We start from the raw sequence: 21,486 nt of genomic DNA, 5'->3' as shown, positions 1-21,486 counted from the left end.
AGAAATAATACGCTGCACATATATTGAAGTTTTTTTAACTTCTTAAAAGTAAAATAAAGATATTTATTTGATTAATAAAGAAAGTAAGATCGAAAAAAAAGAAAGATCTTTACATACAAATAAAAAGATCAAATATACATAACAGCACATATTTATTTATTAAAAAAAAAATATATATATATATATATATATAAATTCGTGTATTGACTTCAAATAGAAAATGTATCAAATAAATGATAATGTAATTTATAATAATATCACACACACACACACACAGACACACAGACACACACACACACACACAGACACACACAATATTCGCGTTCATGTAAATTCTACATGCACATAAATGAACACAAGGCCGTATTCCAAATACCACGTTCTTCACTTTATAGCGCCCTTCATAGGCGATGTAGTCCCTTAGTAACATCCCATAATAGAGTGCACTTCATTAAGAAGATTGTTTTTATTGGAAACAGACAAACGTTTACCTTCTGTTTAGCTTTAATTCTTGTCTCTCTCCGTCTCTCGAACTCCTCAAAGGAAATTCTCCCCTCCAGATAATCATTAAGCTCAGGGCTTGACTCGGACATTCTCTCTTTATCATTAACAAATAGACATAAATGTAAAAAATTATTCTATACTTTATATTTTATTATTAATTTTCGCTGCACACTTAGCCACTTTGCATTCATGTTGCTAAAGAGTTCCGGGTTGCACCACGTGATCTAGTCACGTGTCCGGATTTGGCTAGTCGGAAAGGTTAGGATTCTTCTTCTTCGTAGTTATAAAAGTTAGAACGAGAGTTGAGTTAGTTTAGAACTAGAGATGAGAAATCCTTTTATGGATTCAACACCTTCTGAATCACTCAGTAAACGGATCCGTGTCTCACGAGTCACTCTATTCAGTAGGGATTCTGCCTGCTTTTGCCATGAAATTCCACTAGAGGGCACTCACGAATTATTCAACTCATGAAGCACCAGGAGCGGTGGAGAGATGGCGAGTGCCCTCTAGTGGAATTCTATGGCAAAAGCAGGAAGAATCCCTAATAATATAATTATTATTATTATAATTTATGATTAACAATCAAATGAGTAATTAGTTAAAAACTAGTTGCTATGAATACACGTGTCATACATGGGTATAATAGGGGTATATATAGGTATTATAGGGGTATATGTGTATATCAGGGGTATATGGGTGTTATCAGGGGTATATGGGTATAATAGGGGTACAATAGGGCTATATGGGTACAATAGGGGTATATCAGGGGTATATGGGTATAATAGGGGTATATCAGGGGTATATCAGGGGTATATGGGTATAATAGGGGTATATCAGGGGTATATGGGTACAATAGGGGTATATGTGTACAATAGGGGTATAATAGGGGTATATGGGTATACCAGGGGTATATCAGGGGTATATGGGTACAATAGGGGTATATGTGTACAATAGGGGTATAATAGGGGTATATGGGTACAATAGGGGTATATATGTATAATAGGGGTATATGGGTACAATAGGGGTATATCAGGGGTATATGGGTATACCAGGGGTATATCAGGGGTATATGGGTACAATAGGGGTATATGGGTACAATAGGGGTATAATAGGGGTATATGGGTACAATAGGGGTATATATGTATAATAGGGGTATATGGGTACAATAGGGGTATATCAGGGGTATATGGGTATATCAGGGGTATATCAGGGGTATATGGGTACAATAGGGGTATATGGGTACATTAGGGGTATAATAGGGGTATATGGGTACAATAGGGGTATATCAGGGGTATATGGGTATACGAGGGGTATATCAGGGGTATATGGGTACAATAGGGGTATAATAGGGGTATATGGGTATAATAGGGGTATATGGGTACAATAGGGGTATATCAGGGGTATATGGGTATACCAGGGGTATATCAGGGGTATATGGGAACAATAGGGGTATAATAGGGGTATATGGGTACAATAGGGGTATATCAGGGGTATATGGGTATATCAGGGGTATATGGGTACAATAGGGGTATATCAGGGGTATATGGGTACAATAGGGGTATATCAGGGGTATATGGGTATATCAGGGGTATATTAGTAGTAGAGGAATGCTGAGGATGCAGTTGGGAGAAAAAGATGAAGGCCAAGGTGGAGGTTTCTGGATGTGGGTGGTTTGAAAGAGGCAGATCTTTAGGACAGAGTGATATGGAGAAGGGAGGATGATCCGCTGTGGTGACGACTAACGGAAGCAGCCGAGAGAAGAAAAAAAACTGAGTGCATATTCAGGATCACCAACACATTAACACTGATCCACTTTTATTTATTTCACTTCACAGTCTTGGACACATGGGTATGTTTCATCTTTGGGAAAAATTAATTTCTTCAGCAGGTTGGTCTTTTCTTCAGCGCTCTGAGAGACGAACTCCTGCACGGGCACCTGAGGAGAAGAAAGAAAACGAGGTATGTATGAATAAAGAAAAAATCATGTCATGATCAGAACATAAGCTGGAAATAAATCACCTCTTTTAGTTTGCTTAAAAAAATAAAAAAATAAAAAAAAAAAGAAGAAGGAGAAATAAAGAAATATAAACGCACCAGGACCGGTTCGTAACCCAGGAGCTCGAAGTGGCGGACCTTTAGAGCCACGGCACCGATGGGATGGGTCGTACCATAGCAGAATGAGGTCGGGGGGACGCAGAGCAACGCGATCCTGTGAGGGCAATAGTTCAAGTATGATCTCCGTTCTGTGGCAGCAAAATACAACACCTATTCCAAATAAAGATTGGATGCTGTGTGTAATGTAAATAAAAACAGAATTGCAAATCTCTTTAATTCATATTCTAGAGACCAGGTGCTGAGGTTTTGGGAGAGGAATGTTCTCCCAGATGTGTCGGATACAGGATTCTAGCTGCTTTACAGTTCCGAGTTTTCTTTGTTGTATTTTTCGCTTTATGACGCACCAAATGTTTTCAAATGGTGAAAGATTTAGTTGAAGCCATCAAATTCACAATGACACTCCCCCCCCCCTTAATATGGTACATTTCCTCAGCTTAAGCATTTGATATGTTTGTTCTATTGTGTATAAAATATGGGTTTATGATATATTTCAAGGTATTTTGTTTTTATTTACATTCCAATTGATTTGAAATTGAGGTTATAGTTTTGGTTATATTGCAATCCAGTCCAGGCCACTGTGAAGGTTCTCGGTTACCTCATGCTTTGCTCCTCTTTCGTTTTCAGAGGCAGTGTGGCCACACATTCTGGGAAAAAAAGATCGATTAGAATAAAAATTGGTGTCCAAAAACAATATGGCCGCCGTCTTGAATGTTCCTCGGTCTTACCGATGAAGTAGAAGCCCTGCTCGATGACGGAATCGGTCACTGCGTCTTCCCCCAACAGCTTCTTCAGACACTCAAGGAGTTCGGGGGTCACAGGATAACTCTGTGGCGTAGAGTGACGGAGGTGCGGGATGGATGAGACCGAGGGACGAAGAGGGTGATGATCCAGGCGTAAACACGTATCCAGCATCCGCAGCAAATGTTCATGTCGTGCCTGACCTGGACCTTATAAATACAAAAATAATTATATGAATGTTTTATTCACCTTCAAACCATCTGAAAACGCTTTAACCCACTCAAGCCCTGACCTTCTTTTAGCAGTTCCTCCAGAACCTCGTTTCTGAGCAGCTTCTCCAGAGGAGCCTGAGGGAAGTGTCCCAACACGGAAAGGCAGCTGACGGCTCTCAGAAGGTCTGTGCTGGACATCTTTGGGAGGTAGGACTTCAGAACGTGTGTCATGCTCTCCAAGAAACTGATCAGAGACACAAATCATCATCAGATGTTTTTTTTTCTACTACTGTTGGAAAACGATGCAGTGTGGGTTATGCTTTAGGGGTGGACCTTGACGTGGTCTTCTAGTATATCCACCTCAAGGTTCAGCAATGCATCCAGGAATGCTTTTCTGCTCACCACAGTTGTAAAGACTGGTTGTTTATTGAGTAACTATGACCTGAGTGATGCTCACTGGATGCTGATTAATCTCTCAGGGACTGGACCAGGCGTTAAGATCTCTTCATGAACTCGGGACCTCAATGTTTCTATGACAACCACATGATTAATGATTGACACACTCACTGGGAATAAGATGCATTAAAGTAGAGAGTGTGTGAAGCTTATATGTGTGTCCCAATATCTACTATCATCTACAGTAGTGTTCATGAAGAAGTGCTTGGACCCCGGTGATCACTGCTCTCTGTGGCGTTTATACAGAAAAGAATCCGCGAACATTTCAGACTCACGCCTGCTGGTTTTCCTTCAAATGGTGGTTAAGGAATGAGTAGCACTTCAAAACGCCGTGCAGGTCCTGCAGCGTAAGACTGTCCGGTTTCTGGATGATCCTCTCGGCAAACGCGTCCATCAGAGCCACGGGCCGAAACCGGAGTCTCTTAAACTCTAGGAGTAACAGCAGCACCTACGAGGACGTCATCGTCATTATTATTGATAAACAATTAAACGAGTCGGGAGGGAGTGCGTCACATCCCGAGTGTAGGACGAACATCTGACCTGCTTGTTGCTCCACATGGGGAACGTGCTGGCCAGGTACTCGGAGACGGACGTGAAGAGATGCGGGTTTCTATAGCGGAGATCGCCGCAGGACTTCAGCATCACCATCAGCCTGGTGAAAGAAATGCTGTGCACGTTCTCTGGACGAGAGAAAACCAATAAGTGATCAATTCTTAGCATCAGTATTAACATTCAATTTGATTTCTATGGTGATTTTAACAATAAACATTGACTCAAAGCAGCTTTACAGAATATAAAAATTAATGAACAAAATTCACTGCTATTTAAATGAATGAGCGTTTTTTTCCCTGATGGGCAACTGTGTCACAAAACTCCCTTAGATGGTACGAAGAAGAAACCTCGAGAGGAACCAGGCTCAACGTTTGGGTTAAAAAAAAAAAGAGTGTAATTATAAGTCATTAAAATCATCATTAAAACACCAGAGAGTGTGAAATATCATGAGCACAGTCTTAAACAGCCAGTTGGAGATGTGAATCTAGGAGTCCAATCTCTGCAGACCTGGCAACCCTGATTACATTCTCATAAAAAAAAAAAAATAATAATAATAATAATAATAAAAACGTCTAACATCTATGTGGAAGCTCTTTAACCATTAGGTTTTGTGGTTGTTCCAGAGCAGGGAAGGACAGAGACTTATTCAGGGAAAGTGAGAGGAATCCTGAACAAACATGGCAACCGTTCCATACTTAAGCATCCAGACTGCGGCTCACGAACCGAAAGCGCAAACAGACGTCTGGAGTGATACTGATCATGGAACGACCTGCCCAGTCACTGCTCCTAAATCCTAGTGAACTGCTATGGGATGTAGCCGTGACTCTCTCTCTTACCGCTTAGCTTCTTAGCACAGATATCCAGCAGCGGCTTGGAGTTGAGCCGGATGACGGCCAGCATGTCCAGCAGGTACTGCACGTTTAGCAGTGTGAACTGATCCACCATAGACAGAGCCTTCCTCTGTAGAAGCACAAACGATCTACATCACACTAACGTTGCATGCTCTTACTGAACCACACGGTTCAATAAAAAAAAATGACCAACCTCCAGCTTGTGCTTCAGGGCCGCTGAAGCGTCCTTCCCAAACAGGCGCATGGTGGTGTGGAGCAGCATCACGCTCTGGATGGCAGGAATCCTGTCCTCCAGGATAAGCCTTAAACAGGAGGTGTGTAATATTATTAATGCTGTTAATCTGCTTCGCACGAACGAATCAAGAAATAGAGGTGGGGCTTATTTCTGACTCGAATCAGCCAATTTTACTGCAATCGTTAGTTCCTACAAACCATTAAAACAGGCGACGAATTATTACGTACTTCAGGCCCTGTTTTAGCGCGTCAGAGTTTTTGCTGCTTTCCATCTCCGAGAGGCAGGAGGCCAGGACGGAGAGCGCCTTCTCGTTTTCAAACTCGTTCAGGCGTTCCTGCGGATCACAATCACAACTCAAATCAGTTTATTTAAAGAAATAAAAAAAAGTGAGCACGTCAAGTGACCGATATTTGAGCATTTGATTGGACGCGTGAATTCCTCGGATGTGAACCCACAACCTTTCAGAGGAACCAGACAAGTACGAGAAAAGCGGTGTCTCAGTAGACAATCCCCAGCACTTAGTGACAAATTGTACGCGATTCCGAACGAACCTGGATGACTCTGAGGATAGTCTGCACCACGTAGCTGCTCTGAGAGACCCCAAGCTTGACTAAGGCCAGCAGGGTGAACGCCAGGTCTTGGCTTTGCATGCGTGGCGCGTTCATCCTGGCGCCGTGGCACAGCTTTTCGAAAGTCTGGTTCTCGGCCATGAGCTGAAGCTCCCAGTGCTTTTGCTCATCCGACATCTTCTTGGTTGTGTGCCACATCCGGGTCAAGCTGTTGCTGATGCACCAGTGCGCCACATTGCACCGGTCCACCACATCCAGGACGTCTGAAGGTGACCGGGATTCCTTCAGCTCCTGGTAAAACGTCGACCGTGGGTCTGTTGTGTCTGGAACTCGCAGGCTCAGACGCTCTTCCTGGTCTTTCCAATTCAAAGTCTGGATTTCTTGTTGGCAGAAATCTCGAACGCCCTCAAACTCTGAGCCTCGTACCGTCCCCGCAGGGCACCGACGCTGCAGAATGCTCCGCTCTGTGGATCTGTAGAGCCGAAAGGCCGTCCTGGGCTGGGAAAGGGATGCACATCTGCTCAAGATAGAAGCAAACCGGAACATCTCACCTGACCTTTGGAACACATTCATACCGATGAGATGATCTAAATACAGCTGGACCTGAGAATGGAGAAGAAATGTATTATATTTTGTAATGTTTTAGTCACAAAAACAAACTATATAATTATATATATATACACACACACACTTATTCATTTAATTCCTGTTTCACTTCCTTCATTCACCTTCATTAGAAAAACATGACCTACTGACAAGCCAAGCAACCAAATATCACACCGTCGAAATAACTACATAATATATTCCGGAATACATTTTATTTTATTTAAATAAATACATTTTATTGTCTATAAACATTTAAAACTGCAGAAAAAATTATCATTTCAGCACAACGCACTCACCCTTCACTTTACTATCCGCTCCATGTGTACCACGTGAGTACACCGGATGTGTCCCAATCTCCTTTCCGAGATATTCGAGTGCCCTAGGTAGCCCGTACAGGCCGTGCATCGCAAAGTGCGCCTACGTATTCAGTACTGAGGGATTTGAAACGCGCGCAGTGTTTAGGTCGCCGCCATTTTGCAGTGCAGCCGGAATGGGTTCCGACCTCACGTTCTGGTGATAATGAAAAAAGCAATATTTACCAACAGGTTAGTAATGTAACATGACAAGTTATAATATAGGACAACGGGTGTATTTATGAATATTTTTATTTACTTGTTTTTTTTAGACGACACGTTTTAACAGGATAAAGAGCGACAGGGAAATGTTGCTAGTCGGTCGGTTTTTAGTGTTACACCAGCAGTTGCCTAGCAACAGTTGTATACTTAGAAGCATGGCGTTGTTTGTCCTAGCAGGTTTGGATTGTTTTTTTAGATTGTATATATGTTTTATTGATAGTTTGAAACGAAATTAGAAGCTGAAAAGTATAATAAAAAAATTATATAATTTCATTATTAATATTACTAATAATATATATTTATGTATTGTGTTTATGTATTATTTGGTAGCCATTTTTGACACTTCTATTTAATTCCCTTACTCTAAACTTGCTTTTTTTCTGGACAGGAAAAGCAGATTGTCCTCATTATGCCAAAGCCGAACTTCTTGCAGATTTCCTGCAGACCGTTCTGCCAGATTTCCGCGTTCACAAGATTTGCATGCTGCCTAATGCCTGGGAGGTACAAACCCATCCCCAAATCCTCAAACCCTATTCCTATCCCCAAACCCTCAAACCCCATTTCTATTCCCAAACCCTCAAACCCCATTCCCATACCCTTAAACCCCATTCCCATCCCCAAACCCTCAAAACCCATTTCCATCCCCAAATCCTCAACCTAATTCTCATCCCCAAATCCTCAACCCCATTCCTATTCCCAAACCCTATTCCCATCCCTAAATCCCATTCTTATCCACAAATCTTTATCTTCATCCTCAAACCTCATCCCAAAACCCTATTCCTATTCCCATCCCCATCACCTTTTTACAATCTAATGTCTCGTTAAATGCTCTGTATACGAGGGGTCTGAAATTATTTTTCCTATCAGGACTGGCTCAAAGACATTTGTTCATCCAACGGCTGGAAACACCAGAGCAGTCCCATTGTGTGGAGGGAGCTGACTGAGCGTGGAGGAAAAGCCATGCTTCTCGGAGGAATCAGTGATTTTCTCGAACACGTGCAGGTATTGTCAAAAACGCTGCAAGAGCTTCACCTGTTTCACCTGTTTCATAAGTATCACATGCTTTTTTAATTTCAAATGCTTCTATTATTTCCACATTTATTCTTATGTTTTGTCATGGAATTATTATCCAAAGTAAAAAAAAAAAGCCAAGTAAAAGGTAAAAAAACCAAGTCCAGGGTTGTGGTGTCAAAGAAGGTGGTTTTATTCAGCAGAAATAATGCCAGGCAGTTTTATTAAAGCACCTCAAAACCCAGTCTACACACAATCAATCAAACAATCAATCAATATATCTCTTTTACATCCATCTATCCATCCTTTCATCCTTCCGTTCATTTCTCAGGGCTACTATGGTATTATGTCAGACATGAGCACAGAGCTGATGTTGAGTATCGCAGACGAGAATCATCAAGCGACACAGCTGTATCTGCAGGATGAAGAGAACCGACGAAAACTCCACCAATCCTGCCACATCTGGATCAACAGGTGAAAATTCAGGTGGTTAAATTCAAGGGGTTACGTTGCCTTATAGCTACATTCTCGTTTTTATTGTAACAATATCCACAAGGACTAAAAGGCCTAAAGGACTAAAAGATTAATTATATGAGGAGGTATCAAAAAGTTTCGAGGCTAGTTTTATAACATGCCAACAGATGGCAGCACAAAGCTGCACGCACAGTCACAGGAAGCACCGACCTTCATAAGCCAGTGTGCCAAAAGACAGTGTACATCAAGAGCTCTGCAACTGGCGTTATTTATTTATTATAAACTTTACGATACCACCGCTTAAAACCCAAATGCGTCATCACTCAACAAATAAAACCAATCAATAGCATTGACACGGTGTGAGGAGTCTCCAGTGCCAGCAGTTTGTAGGACTGGCACGTGAAACAGTTTTACGCCAAGTCTTTCTTTTTTTGAAATCCCAAGACTAAACAAAATGAAAGAGCTTGACTCGACTTGAATGCAATTGAGAACAAAAATGGTTTTCATGGACGCTTGTTCCACAAACTTAAATGTATCTCTAAACGGATAAAATGTACAGACAGTGCATTTTATTTGCAAAATTACCGTGGTATAGGAGGAACGCTTCAGGACCCGCTGTTCTAGGAAAACCATCTATTGATTTAGTACAACGTTGGTGCAAGGACACGGGAAATTTGGGAATTAGGAGTTGACGACCCTGGAGAGTCGGTTATTGCTTGGAACCAGTGCGAGCTCGTTTAGAACCTCTTGTCTCTTGCCGAGTGAAAGGCGATAGTGTGAGCGCTGTGGGAAGGGAACTTCGGCATCACTGCCGTGTCCTGTCTGATTATGGGATTACAACATGGGTGTGTCATTTTAAAGTAACATCGGTGATGCGTGTTGTGGAACGGAGCAGCGAGGGTTCCTCACAATGGCAGCTCGTACAGCCCTGAAATATTCTCTGCTGTGAGGGCCGTTCAAACACCTCCTGGGGACTGGCTTAACCCGTTTCTTTATCAAATTATCAGACGGGACACAATCATGACGCTCTAACTGGTTCTAAAGGAGCTCACACTATTTCCAAACAATTGGCAAATCCCCAGGGTCCTCCAACTCCTAGTTCCAAAATGTCTCTGCCCCACCCTGTATAAATATAGTAATACTTATTACCTAATCTTCTTATTCTTCGCGATCCTCTGGGTGGCAACGTGGGTAATTTTTTATCAAATAATTTTTACCTTGTCCCCAAACAAATGTATTAGATTTTGATATTTGTATTACTGTGCATCTGTGCAGTGCTCTAAGCCCGATCTGCTACCACCTCGTCCCACTACTCTTCACATCCGACATATTCACCACTGTTTCCTCTGTCAGCCTCCACCTTTTGGACACAGATGCCAGTGAAGAATCTTTATTAGCTCTTAAAATAGAACTCGAGGACATGGCTCTGCCACAGCTTCACGCCGTCACCGTCCACTCCGACCTGACGCGGGCCTTCCAGTCAGCCGATCTTATCGTCCTTCTGGACGACCGGGGACCGGACAAGGACACGGAGCATCTGAACCAAGTGGTGAAAAGATTCGGTCAGTACGGAAGTCTGATCGAGGACAATGCGCATAAGGACGTTCGAGTGCTGGTGGCAGGAAACGTCTACACCAACCTGAAGTGCAGCCTTCTGATCGAGAGTGCGCCCTCGGTGGATCCACATCGCTTCGTGGCGATCGCAACCCAGCTGGAAGGAGAAGCGAGAACTCAGCTCGCCATGCAGCTGTCAGTGAAAAGCAGTGGTGAGAACAATTCTAATATAGACTTAAAGGTAAAATGGGTAAGATTAGGAGGTGGGGCTACATCGAATCTTTTCATACACCATTTCCACTTTATACTTAAAAACGTCTTTCCCCAGATATCACTGATGTCATCGTTTGGGGAAACATCAGTGGTCATTTCTACATCGACCTACAGCGAGCTAAGATTTTTAGATACAAAGGCGCCATCTGGGGACCTGAAGGATTCTTTAAGGATGTCTTGGACACCGTTTGTGATAGGTAAGGAATAAAACCAAAAATATGCATAAAAACCTTTAGAAACATCTGGCTCTTTCCAGCCTAGGATGACCTGATGCATGGGCATAGCCGAATGGGGTGGCGAGACAGCTGTACTGGGGTGGCAGTGTGGGGGCAAACATAAATAGCACACACCCAAACCAGATTTGTTTGTCGTCTAGTAAGCTACCTACCCCAATATTACCCTATTACAGAAGTACTATAAATTCAAGAGTTTCCACTGGAGCAAATTTGCTGGTGATCTCTGGACTGTCAATCACAGCAACACTAGCCAGTTGTGAGCATTTGGTTGATTGCGTGAAAGAGGGCAAATTACGCTTTTCTCTGACCGTGTTACACTCCCTGTTCAAAAAAAGATGGGCTCGGAAGAAGCGCCCTCCATTCTTCTACCTGTTAGTTATGATAGTAAAAATCTTCCTGTTTCTCGTGACAGAAAATGGCTGAAGAACGACTTCCCAGGCCTGGTCGCCTCGCGTCGTAGCACTATTTCTCTCAAGACTAGCAAGCCCGCGGCTATTTCAGCCGGCAGAGCAATCATTACAGTGCTCAGCGCGTGGATCAGCGATTCCTCTCCTCGGGAGATCTTCTCACTGGGCGTAGCTAGTACAGGTAAGTCCATACAGTCAGGTCAAACGTGGGCACCCCTTTTTAATAATATATATCACGTTTATAGAAGGAGTCTCCAGTGTGAATGCTTTGCAGCACTCTTCAGCCATCCTCAGGACAGACGCATTTATGGTTTTTTTCTGCATCCTAGGCCAATTCAATATTCCTGCCGGCCTCGTTTTCTGCGTTCCCGTGACCTTCCAGAAGGGCGAGTGGTCAGTGTGTTCAGACGTCACCATCACCGAGGAGCTGCGTAAGGAACTGGAAGCTTCTGTCAGTGAGATTAGAGCGGTGAGCAGATAACAAGCAAGTTCCCTAATTAGGAATGAATAGGATTGAGCACCAAACTAAGTAATAGCTAATAACTCTCGTTATTGCTCTTAGGAGAAAAGCACTGCAGACAAAATAAGGAAGAAAAGGTGCAAAAAATCATCTCTTAAGTCTTAGTAAATGTTCATCTTAATCTCTCAAAGGAGCATTACAATAAAACAGAGGAGTAATGGCTGCTTCGTTGTAAAAAATATTTCTGTCGCTGGTTCTTCTTACATCGAACACACAGTGTATTCAGTTAGAATAGCAGGATTGAGTTGTTTGAAAGGGCTTTATTGAAAATGAGAAGTGGTAGCTTAGTGGTCAAGCCTCTGGGTTACTGGTCAGAAGGTAAAGCCCCAGCACTGCCAAGCTACCACAGTTGGCCCCTTGTGCAAGGCCCTGACCCCTCTTGGTTCAGGGGTGCTGTATCATGGCGGACCCTGCACTCCGACCATAACAAGCTTGAATATGTGCAGAATTTCAGTGAAAAATATCACAAGTAAAATATATATATCTCAATACTAGAAACCATGATGGGCAATGCTGTGATTGGCTGATCAACCGCAAATTAGAGAGCACAGTTTATTATCGCTGCTTAGTTTTTGTTCGAAGGGTATGAAGTATTCGGAAACCTTATTTAAATGTTTGCAAACACCTCGATAATTCGTTGGTTTATCCAATTCTGGTTACATTTCATGCTGTGAAACACCTACCTGAAAATGCATGTTAGCTCCTGTTATCGCGTACACCTCGACACAGCAGCTATAAACAAATTTCAGACAAAAAACAGTCCGGAGAATCCAGAAAATTAAGGTAATGCTGGAAAACCTTCAACAGGTTGGACTGGAGACTCCTTCTTTAATGTTAAACAGAATTCGACAACGCAGAATTAATATTTCTTATAATAATTTGACCGTGTTGTCGATTTCCAATCAATAAACCCACAAACCTTTTTCCATACGTGTATATAATTTTCTTTCTTTGTTCTAATAAGCTCCACTCTTCTGGGAAGATATTCCACTAGATTTTGTGGAGATTCATTTAGCCACAAGGGTGTTAGTGAAATCAGGTACTGATGGAGAAGGTGAGGAGGTTCCTGGAGTGCAGTCAGCTTAATAGGGTTGGAGCTCTATAGCAGGAGATCTTCTATTTCAACCAATGGAAAGCAGATCTTTATGGAGGGACATTGTCATGCTGGAGCAGGTTTGGGTCTCCTAGTTCAAGTCAAGGTAACATGTAATGCTCCTGAAGACATCCAAAGGCTCATATACAAATCTGTGGGAAAAAGTCAGGCGTTCCAATACTTTTGGCCATATAGGATATAATTGTTAGAATTTATAAGAAAATTCCATATTTGTCTCCTGTTTTATTACAATTTTAAAATCCTGGACACCCCACTACAACATGATACATGACTTAAAAGTTGTCCACGCCCTCTAGTGGCAGCCTAGTGCAAATGTTACTGTACATACCGTATAACATCAAAAAATAAAAAATAAAAAAACGACAACACAAGCAAACGGCGATTCCTAAACAGTTCACGGACATTCAACACTTGTGATGCACAGTAGATATACAATTTTCTTTTTACCTCAGATCATAAAGTGCCTTCGGTTGATATTGTAGTCTTTTACGGCCCTTTTTAAATAAAATTAATGAATGAATAAATTAAAAAAATGAAATCAGGTGCCCACTGGACTCAGGAAGCAGAAACGAGAACGGTGCAAGATGCCAAAACTGGTTTTTAATAGAACACAACATCCTGCAGAAATCAAATAATGCAAACTGAGCAAGGCATACATCAGTACAGTATTACATCAAGAAATAAACATTTCCCCTAGACCCAATGAAGACAGACAAAACACGCTCTATATATCATTTTATATATATATATATATATATATATATATATAAAATGTATGTGTGTATGTATATGTATTTATATATTAATATAATCAACCGAACGATAAAACATCTCTTTTTATGTTACACTAGTATCATCAAGTGCTGAGGTCTCTCGGGTACGGATCTGTGAATCTATGCTAATAAAACGTCGTTATCCTGCTTTTTTTTTTTATACAGCAGTATAAATGTTTAATGCTCACGAGGGGTTACGACTTGCTTTTTATATATGTATATATTTATTTTTTTTTTTGAGGATTTCCCAAGAACTGAAAAACTATACGATCTACAGGTTCAGAGAAAATCCTGCCTGGTGTCGATTTCACCATCTTCATCATCGCCGAGACGAAAACCTTTTCTTTAAAGCGTAATGCGAGTCTGGAAAAGAAAGAGATTTTTTTTCTCTCGTAAAGACTCGTTTCAGTAAGCAGAATATCATAATGAAGAGGTATTTTTTTATATCGAGTTTGAGAGGAACTCATCCCGGATACGTGTTGAGATGTTTTTTGTCACGTGTGTAAGCGAGTCTGGTGCCTTTTTTTTTTTCTCTTTTTCTCCCGTTTAATAATTTTTTTTTTTTCACACCAGAGGTTCAGTAAAATGTATAAATTGGTCACATCACATCTGTAACCCTGACGCTTGAAAGGAAAACGCCACCGCTTCTTTTGTTACGCTTCGGGTGAGAAAAGTACAGCTGGGTGAACGTGAGACTCGTATCGGGCTCAGCTACGTAGTAAAGTATGAGCGTGATCTTTCCAAAATAAAGTGAAAGCTGGAGCAAGACTAAAGCGCTGCCGCATCGTTCTCTTTCGACTAAAACTCGTCTTTCCCTCGACTCGAAACTCTGCGATTAAAATACCTTCCGCTATGAGCGACAACGGCGAGAAATCGGCCCAACGTTTAAAACAGAGAGAATTGTTTATTATTTCCCCTCACGTGACACCTGTAAGGAATATTTTCTTCCTGAAAGCACTGAGCCTCACGATCATCCATATATTTCTATAAGGGGTGACAAAACCTCCTGTCGCTCAGGGTTCTTGTTTTGCACACGAAAATCTAAATTCCAGACCGTGAAATCTGTCGGCGCATCTGATTACAGGGAGCCTGCGACGTGTGGAACGTATCTACACTATAAATAAACGGGGCAGTTCGGTACGTGGAAACGGAACAGGCTAGGATTCGCGCGTGTGCTGGTCGCTAGATGCCGCGTCTGTCGCCTGTCCGTCCAACCCTAACCCGAGCCCTTCGTCCATGTGCTCCAGTTCGCTTTGGTCCAGAAGCTCGAAGTCCTCGTCCTCTGGGGGAACTTGCGTCGTGTCCTCGCCGGTTCGGTCCGCTTCCTCGAGGGGCGACTCTGTAGGACACGGCGGCGTCTCAGAAGGGAGGAACTCGGCGACCCCGGGCGCCTCGGCTTTCTCCGAGGAGCTAAGCAGGGCCGAGAGGGTGTTCTGCACCACGGTGGAGATGGCGGTGCTCACGATCTCCTCGCTGAGGGCCTCCAGGGTGCGAGGGGACACCCCCGGGTCGCTCGGCGCACCGCGGCCTTGTCCTTGTCCGTTGAAGTGCGTGTTGACGAAGTGCAGCGGAGAGGCAAGGTGCTGGATCAGCAAACTGGCCGGGCTCTGAGACTCCTCTTGACCACCCAGAGGAAAGTGAAACAGTCCGTGTTCGACAGAGGGGAACTCCTCGACCGAGGGGAATTCTGGGAGATCCTTCGAGAAGCTTTCCTCAGGTTCGCTGTGCACGCTCTGCTGGTCCAAATCTGTGGCATACGGACAATCTGACTCAGTGAACTATACACCTTTACTATAGCATACGCATGAGCGGTAGAGCTGTAATAGAAGTGGGCGTGGCCTAAGAACACAAATGGTGCCCTTTAAATTTGATTAACAATCCACCGGTTCAGTGTAATATAATAAATACAGCAAGATTTTACGATCAAGTATTAGTGATAGAATAAAAAAAAAAATAAGCGTGCAAATATTTAAAAATAAATAAATGCACAATAAATAATCATGCTAAGTGCTCGTGGTTTAGCATCTTAGGGTTTTCTTTAGATTTTTATATTAGATTTTTCATTTATTATTCACTTCAGAGCAACACAGGAACCCGACACTGGAGACTCCTTCCATAAACGCAGAACACCAGCGATCACGGTGCTTTGTGAACTTTCCCCCGTGCAGGACGGCTATGAGGGCAAAGGAACGTGCGTTTCCTGGTTGATAAAATCAGCTCAGGTTTCTCGTCCACGTGCCTCCTTTTCGCCACGCCTGAAAGCGCGTTGCAGGGAAATGATATGCAGAGGACGTGTGTCGCGATCCAGAGGACATGTAAATAAAAGGCCAGCGTTGATGCGTACCTGCTGGTTTCATCACAGCTGGCCTCCACTGATCGAGGCAGGAAAAAGCGAGACGTGACTCGAACGTACCTTCTGAAACGTCTGTGAGTTGTGGCGTGGTGGCTCTCGACACCGAGAATCCCCCGCTCTCGAGGATGGACGCTTCCTCGTCGGAGAGCTCGGAGTCCGTGATGGCCATCGCCAACGCCGTGGTCTTCACATCCACCTGAGAAAAGGACGAATTAGAACGTGAGAAACGTGAAAAAGAGAAACACTAGGTCTATAAATATAAGTAATAGCCAGCTTACAGTGGGGGCGAAGCAGGAGAGCTCCTCCTCGCTGTCACTCTCCGTCTCTGCCCTCGGCTCATCTCCTTCTTCCTGCTCCTTCTTCACCTCTGTGTACACACACACACACACACACACTTGATTAAAATAAGTTTGATACCAGGATTCAAACAGCCAGTATAGAAGAACCTGCAGGCTACAACAAGTCTGTACGACATACAGGTCTTTATCAGATCTCAGATTATTCCAGCTTCCACACATTATTTCATATCCACCCAGGACCATCTGGTGCTGCTGGTACTACACTAGATGTATGTGCTGCATTGGTTTCTTAAGACCTTTACGTGCACCACAGGGTGCGGTTGACACGTGTATAGATCTGAACGATGGTCCGGTGCGAGACGCCATCACGAGGGCGAACCGGCTCACTTCTCTTGTCGTGCTTGCGGTGCTGCGTGTCTCCCTTCATGCTGTAGTCCAGCTTCATCAGGATGGGCTCCAAACCCGTGTACATCTTCTGGATCAGCTCATGGTACACAACCAGAGGCCAGAGCAAGACGCTCAGCACTACACACACACACACACACACACACACACACACACACAGAGATTCGAATTACATTTTTATATTAAATCAAGAATTAGAATAAATCCAAAATCTCATACACTGAAATATTATGGGGGGAAAAAAGTATAAATTGGGCAAATAAATCATTAGAACACAAATGTGCTCCAGATTTACTCAAATTCCTTCAGATGTTCCTCAAAATATTCAAACATCAGCTGAATAGCTTAGGTTTAATGGTCTTATACGTTATAAAGTTACACTCCGTGGACACCTGACCATAAGATTGGTAGTCGTCCTTTTCTGAGCATCATATTCCATATTCAGTCTCCAAAGTCAGGTTCTGATGTAGGTGATCCCAGGGTACGACTTTGAACACGTTTTTTAATTAATTGAAAAAGATTAAAATAAAGTGGGTTTACTCACAGACGATGTAGGAGATCATGACGCCCGGTATGTAGTGTCCGACCACGGCCAACAGCAGACATCCAGAGCACGTCATCACACAGAACTGACACACACACACACACACACACACACACACACATTTTACACATCATAGGTAAAATCCACTCATCTTTGAAGTCTTAAAGTGTAAAGAAACACACAAGCGATGATTGTGTTATTGTGAGTCTATGAGTGTTACTGGTGTGTTTCGTGTCTCTCCAGGGCTTATATTTGGATTTAATCGTTTATTTTGGCACACGTTCATCAACTATTTATGGAAATCTTGCCCTCGGTTTGGGCGTCGACGTTGTGCATGCTTTGCTCTTTCGTCACCTTGCCGTGATTCTGGCGTTTGTACTGGAGCATCTCCTGCATGTACAGGCTGCAGGTCAGGTAGCTCTCGGCGAGGTGGTGGCTCAGCTCGGCGACGCTCAGCAGCCTCGGGTGGACGCTCATGCTCTCTCTGGAGAAACACAAAAAACCAACGGAGAAGATAAAAAATAATGTTGGGTTTCTTTTCCGTGGTTTACACGTGGAATTACGAATAAAACGTAACACCTCCTGAACATGAGCGTGAAAACTTCATCAGGGTGTAGCGTGAGAACGCGACACAAATCGATACCTTATCATACCGATTACTTTCAAGGTGCGGTGACGTGCTGATCGTAATCCAATACACGATTACGTGACTATTAATAATTCATCGTTCGTACCGTTCCATCCCGGGAGCCTCTGCCTGGAGCGCTGCGTTAGGAGGCGTGATCTGAGGACACTTGTCCTTCCATCGATCCAACAGGGAGAAGGCGAGTAAAGACACTCCTACGAGGAACAGAGGACGCAACGTAGTAGACGACAACAACCTGAAGGAAAAAACGATACAGATCCATTTTGTACAGAATTTTATTTCCCTCTCACGTGACGCATACATCCAGTGGTCATAAAGGGGCGTGGCTCACGCAAGCCAATAGAGACATCTGCCTCTTTCACATCAACTACCTGCATGTCTTCCCTCACCGCATCCATAAACCTCCTCCTTGATCTTCCTCTTTTCCTCCTTCCTGGTGGCTCCATCCTCAACATTCTCCTATTGATATACCCCATGTCTCTCCTCTGCACATGTCCAAACCATCTCAATCTCGCATCTCTCACTTGGTAAAACGTCCTACATGTGCTGTCCCTCTAATAAACTCGTATCTAATTCTGTCCATCGTCGTCACTTCCAACGAACATCTCAACATCTTCAGCTCTGCTACCTCCAGCTCCACCTCCTGTCTTTTACTCAATGCCACTGTCTCTAATCCATACAACATCTCAGGTCTCACCACAGTCCTATAAACTTTCCCTTTCACTCTCACAGATACTCTTCTATCACAAATCACTCCTGCTATCACTTTTCTCCACCCACTCCACCCTGCCTGCACTCTTTTCTTCACTTCTCTAACACACTCTCCATTACTTTACAATATTGACCCCAGGTACCTGAACTCCTCCACCTTTTCTCCCCTCCACTGCCCTCCCTCTCATTCACACAATATGTAAGTCTTCCTTCTACTGACTTTCATTCCCCTTCTCTCCAGCGTGTACCTCCACCTCTCCAGGATCTTCTCAACCTGCTCACTACTCTCACCACAAATCACAATATCATCCGCAAACATCATAGTCCACAGAGACTCCTGTCTGACCTCGTCCTTCAACCTGTCCATCACCACTGCAAACAGGAAAGGGTTTAGAGCCGATCCTTGATGCAGTCCAACCTCCACCTTAAACCAGTCTGTCGTTCCTACTGCACACTTCACTGCTGTCACACTGTCCTCATACATGTCCTGCACCACCCTCACATACTTCTCTGACACACCAGACTTCCTCATACAATACCACAACTCCTCTCTCCACCCTGTCGTACGCTTTCTCTAAATCCACAAACACACAAAGCATCTCCTTCTGAAATTCTCTATACTTCTCCATCAACATTCTCAAAGCAAATAAGGCGTCTGTGGTTCTCTTTCTCAGCATAAAACCATACTGCTGCTCACAGATGGTCATCTCTTCTCTCAGCCTGGCTTCCACTACTCTTTCCCATAACTTCATGGTGTGACTGATCAACTTAATTCCCCTGTAGTTACTGCAGGTCTGCACATCTCCTTCTCCATTCCTCAGGCATCTTCTCACCTTCCAAAATCTTGTTAAAGGAATGTGCTTATATAATATATTATATATAAAGCTTGAAATATAATTATATAAAATAAAAAAAATCTTATGAAAATGCTGACATGTTAAAATTAATAAAATGCAAAGAAATCTTTTAATTCGTGCTTTTTTATTCCAACAATAATAATAATAATAATAATAATAATAATAATAATAATAACATTATTTAATGCAATAACACAGACCACACACAGTTCCATATGGCATAAAAAAACGCCTACACGAATAAAATCTCGCTCGTTTCCCTTTAATTCAACAATAAACTTGTTTAATTATTTTCCTTCTATTTGTATTTATTTATTTTTAACCGGGATTAAACTTATTTATTGGTTTGTGCGCGAGCGCCCGTGGCGCAGTTTTGCACCAAAACAACGGGCACGCGAATATATTTACATATGGCCGCGTCCCGAATTGCGCGCTGGATCCCTCGACGGATGCACTACGTAGTGCGCAAGAGTGTGGAACTTAATACGCTGAGGAGAAAGTGCACTACATCGGAAAAGGATTCGGGATCGAGCCGAATGGGGAGGCTGCGCTCCAGCTGGGCGCCTGACCTGTTAGCATGAGGGCTAAAAGACTGATGGGCGACGGACATTTTGTGTGCTAAATAAATAAATCAGATAAATGTAGATAAAATATTAGTTATACGTATTTACACACACATATATAAATAAAATAAAAAAGCCCTCCGGCGCCATGTTTAGTCTGTCTGTCTCTCTCTCGCGCGCGCGCGCGCTTACCAGAAGGCGGTGTTGAGCGCGAGCGCGGCCGCGGCGCTGTGCACGGGCCTCTCCCACACCAGGAGCCTCTGCGCGCACAGGAGCGCGCGCTCTTGGGGCGCGAGCCAGCGCTGCAGCCGCCGCCGGAGCCGCATGAGCTCGGGACTGTCAGTGCGCTCCGAGCACGCGGCCGGGAACAGCGCCTCGAGCCCCAGCGGACCAGCGGCGGACTGGGACGAGGAGGAGGATTGGACGTACGGGCGCGCGGCCTCCCCCCCGCTCGCCATTTTCCTCTCTGAGTTTCGGAGTCTCTCTCACGGCTTTGTGTGGATCCGCACCGCGCCTCTGCCCCCGATCACAGCGGATCTACGCTCTCACAGACTAAAGACGCGGGCCGAATGCCAAATCGCGGCCCCTGCGCACTACTACATCCAGCGGTCCCACCGCACCGTATTAAAATCCCGCAGCTCTGCGCCCTAACTAGTGCACTACAGCACTGATATACACAGGACAGCGAGGGGTCACGTGATCCAGGTCACATGTGCGTTGTTTGCTGCGCCAAGAGGAGGGGGAAGTGGTGGTGTCGTGAGCGCCCTCTGCTGGACAACATGGACAATTACACTCCAGATAGTGGGGTTCTGTTCTATGAGGGAGAGAGAGAGAGAGAGAGAGAGAGAGAGAGAGAGAGAGAGAGAGAAGGTAAGCAGACAGACAGAAAGACAGACAGATAAATAGATAGAAAAGAGAAAAACAGGAGGATCTCTGTGCTGTTTATAATGAATATTTGTGTGTGTGTTATATTTGCTCCTATAAATCAGAGATGGGAAACTTTCATAGTGATGAAGGCCATCATTTCTGTTCTCCTTCATACCAGGAGTTCAGATTGTTAATTCAGAATAACACATTTTATTGAGAGAACTTCATGCACAATTCATGCAATGGGTTTATTAACTACGAAAATAAAACCAATGCATGAATTGTGCATGAAGTTCTCTCAATAAAATGTAATAACGGAGATTATTTAAGTCTATTTAAGAATCTCCTACAGATTTGGAAATATGCCTTTAAATTAAAATAGTAATAAAATACTAAAAACACATTTATTTATAAATCATTCTACTGCCGAATAGTCTAAAAAAAAAAAAACCTGTGACTCTCTACA

At 43.4% G+C, this 21,486-nt stretch overlaps 4 protein-coding genes across 10 annotated transcripts in view; 1 reads left to right on the top strand and 3 right to left on the bottom strand.

Annotated features, from left to right (window-relative positions):
* gtf3c3 (general transcription factor IIIC, polypeptide 3) overlaps positions 1-1,112 on the bottom strand; it is a 9,217-nt gene extending 8,105 nt beyond the window's left edge. The window contains exon 1 of one of the 2 annotated variants that reach the window (XM_083522023.1): positions 492-1,112. In XM_083522023.1, the coding sequence (XP_083378149.1) occupies positions 492-593 (102 nt within the window). In that variant the 5' untranslated portion in view covers positions 594-1,112. The remainder of the gene's footprint in view (positions 1-491) is intronic. The other variant, XM_083522022.1, reaches the window with a different exon arrangement.
* Positions 1,113-1,988: 876 nt separating this feature from the next.
* On the bottom strand, positions 1,989-7,115 carry fastkd2 (FAST kinase domains 2; the record flags this gene model as incomplete). Its single annotated transcript, XM_083522154.1, has 13 exons — positions 6,961-7,115; positions 6,215-6,835; positions 5,891-5,997; positions 5,622-5,730; positions 5,414-5,537; positions 4,566-4,705; positions 4,301-4,473; positions 3,638-3,813; positions 3,345-3,560; positions 3,215-3,263; positions 2,599-2,713; positions 2,350-2,440; positions 1,989-2,242 (listed from the first exon to the last, which is right to left on the bottom strand). The coding sequence occupies exons 1-13, from the start codon at positions 6,964-6,966 to the stop codon at positions 1,989-1,991; spliced, it is 2,181 nt and encodes a 726-aa protein (XP_083378280.1). The 5' UTR covers positions 6,967-7,115.
* mdh1b (malate dehydrogenase 1B, NAD (soluble)) lies at positions 2,338-14,165 on the top strand. Of its 6 annotated transcripts, none has more exons than XM_083522030.1 (10): positions 2,444-2,463; positions 7,464-7,590; positions 7,802-7,914; positions 8,281-8,415; positions 8,756-8,898; positions 10,174-10,664; positions 10,781-10,922; positions 11,374-11,549; positions 11,698-11,837; positions 11,931-14,165. In XM_083522030.1, the coding sequence occupies exons 2-10, from the start codon at positions 7,500-7,502 to the stop codon at positions 11,991-11,993; spliced, it is 1,494 nt and encodes a 497-aa protein (XP_083378156.1). In that variant the 5' UTR covers positions 2,444-2,463; positions 7,464-7,499; the 3' UTR covers positions 11,994-14,165. The 6 variants fall into 6 exon arrangements, with proteins under 6 accessions (XP_083378158.1, XP_083378156.1, XP_083378157.1 ...); XM_083522028.1 differs by lacking the exon at positions 2,444-2,463 and adding an exon at positions 7,136-7,383 and having other exon boundaries at positions 7,481-7,590; XM_083522029.1 differs by lacking the exon at positions 2,444-2,463 and adding an exon at positions 7,136-7,383.
* On the bottom strand, positions 13,583-20,949 carry retreg2 (reticulophagy regulator family member 2). Its single transcript, XM_083522026.1, has 8 exons — positions 20,346-20,949; positions 18,111-18,257; positions 17,731-17,860; positions 17,377-17,461; positions 16,815-16,952; positions 16,407-16,495; positions 16,189-16,324; positions 13,583-15,522 (listed from the first exon to the last, which is right to left on the bottom strand). Exons 1-8 carry the CDS (start codon positions 20,609-20,611, stop codon positions 14,933-14,935), a joined length of 1,581 nt encoding a protein of 526 aa, XP_083378152.1. The 5' UTR covers positions 20,612-20,949; the 3' UTR covers positions 13,583-14,932.
* Between the last annotated feature and the right edge of the window lie 537 nt (positions 20,950-21,486).

This window comes from Silurus aristotelis (assembly GCF_946808225.1).
Source record: "Silurus aristotelis genome assembly, chromosome: 20".
Classification (NCBI taxonomy): domain Eukaryota; kingdom Metazoa; phylum Chordata; class Actinopteri; order Siluriformes; family Siluridae; genus Silurus; species Silurus aristotelis.
Note: the sequence above shows the minus strand (reverse complement) of the source record. Positions and strands in the feature narration are given on the sequence as shown.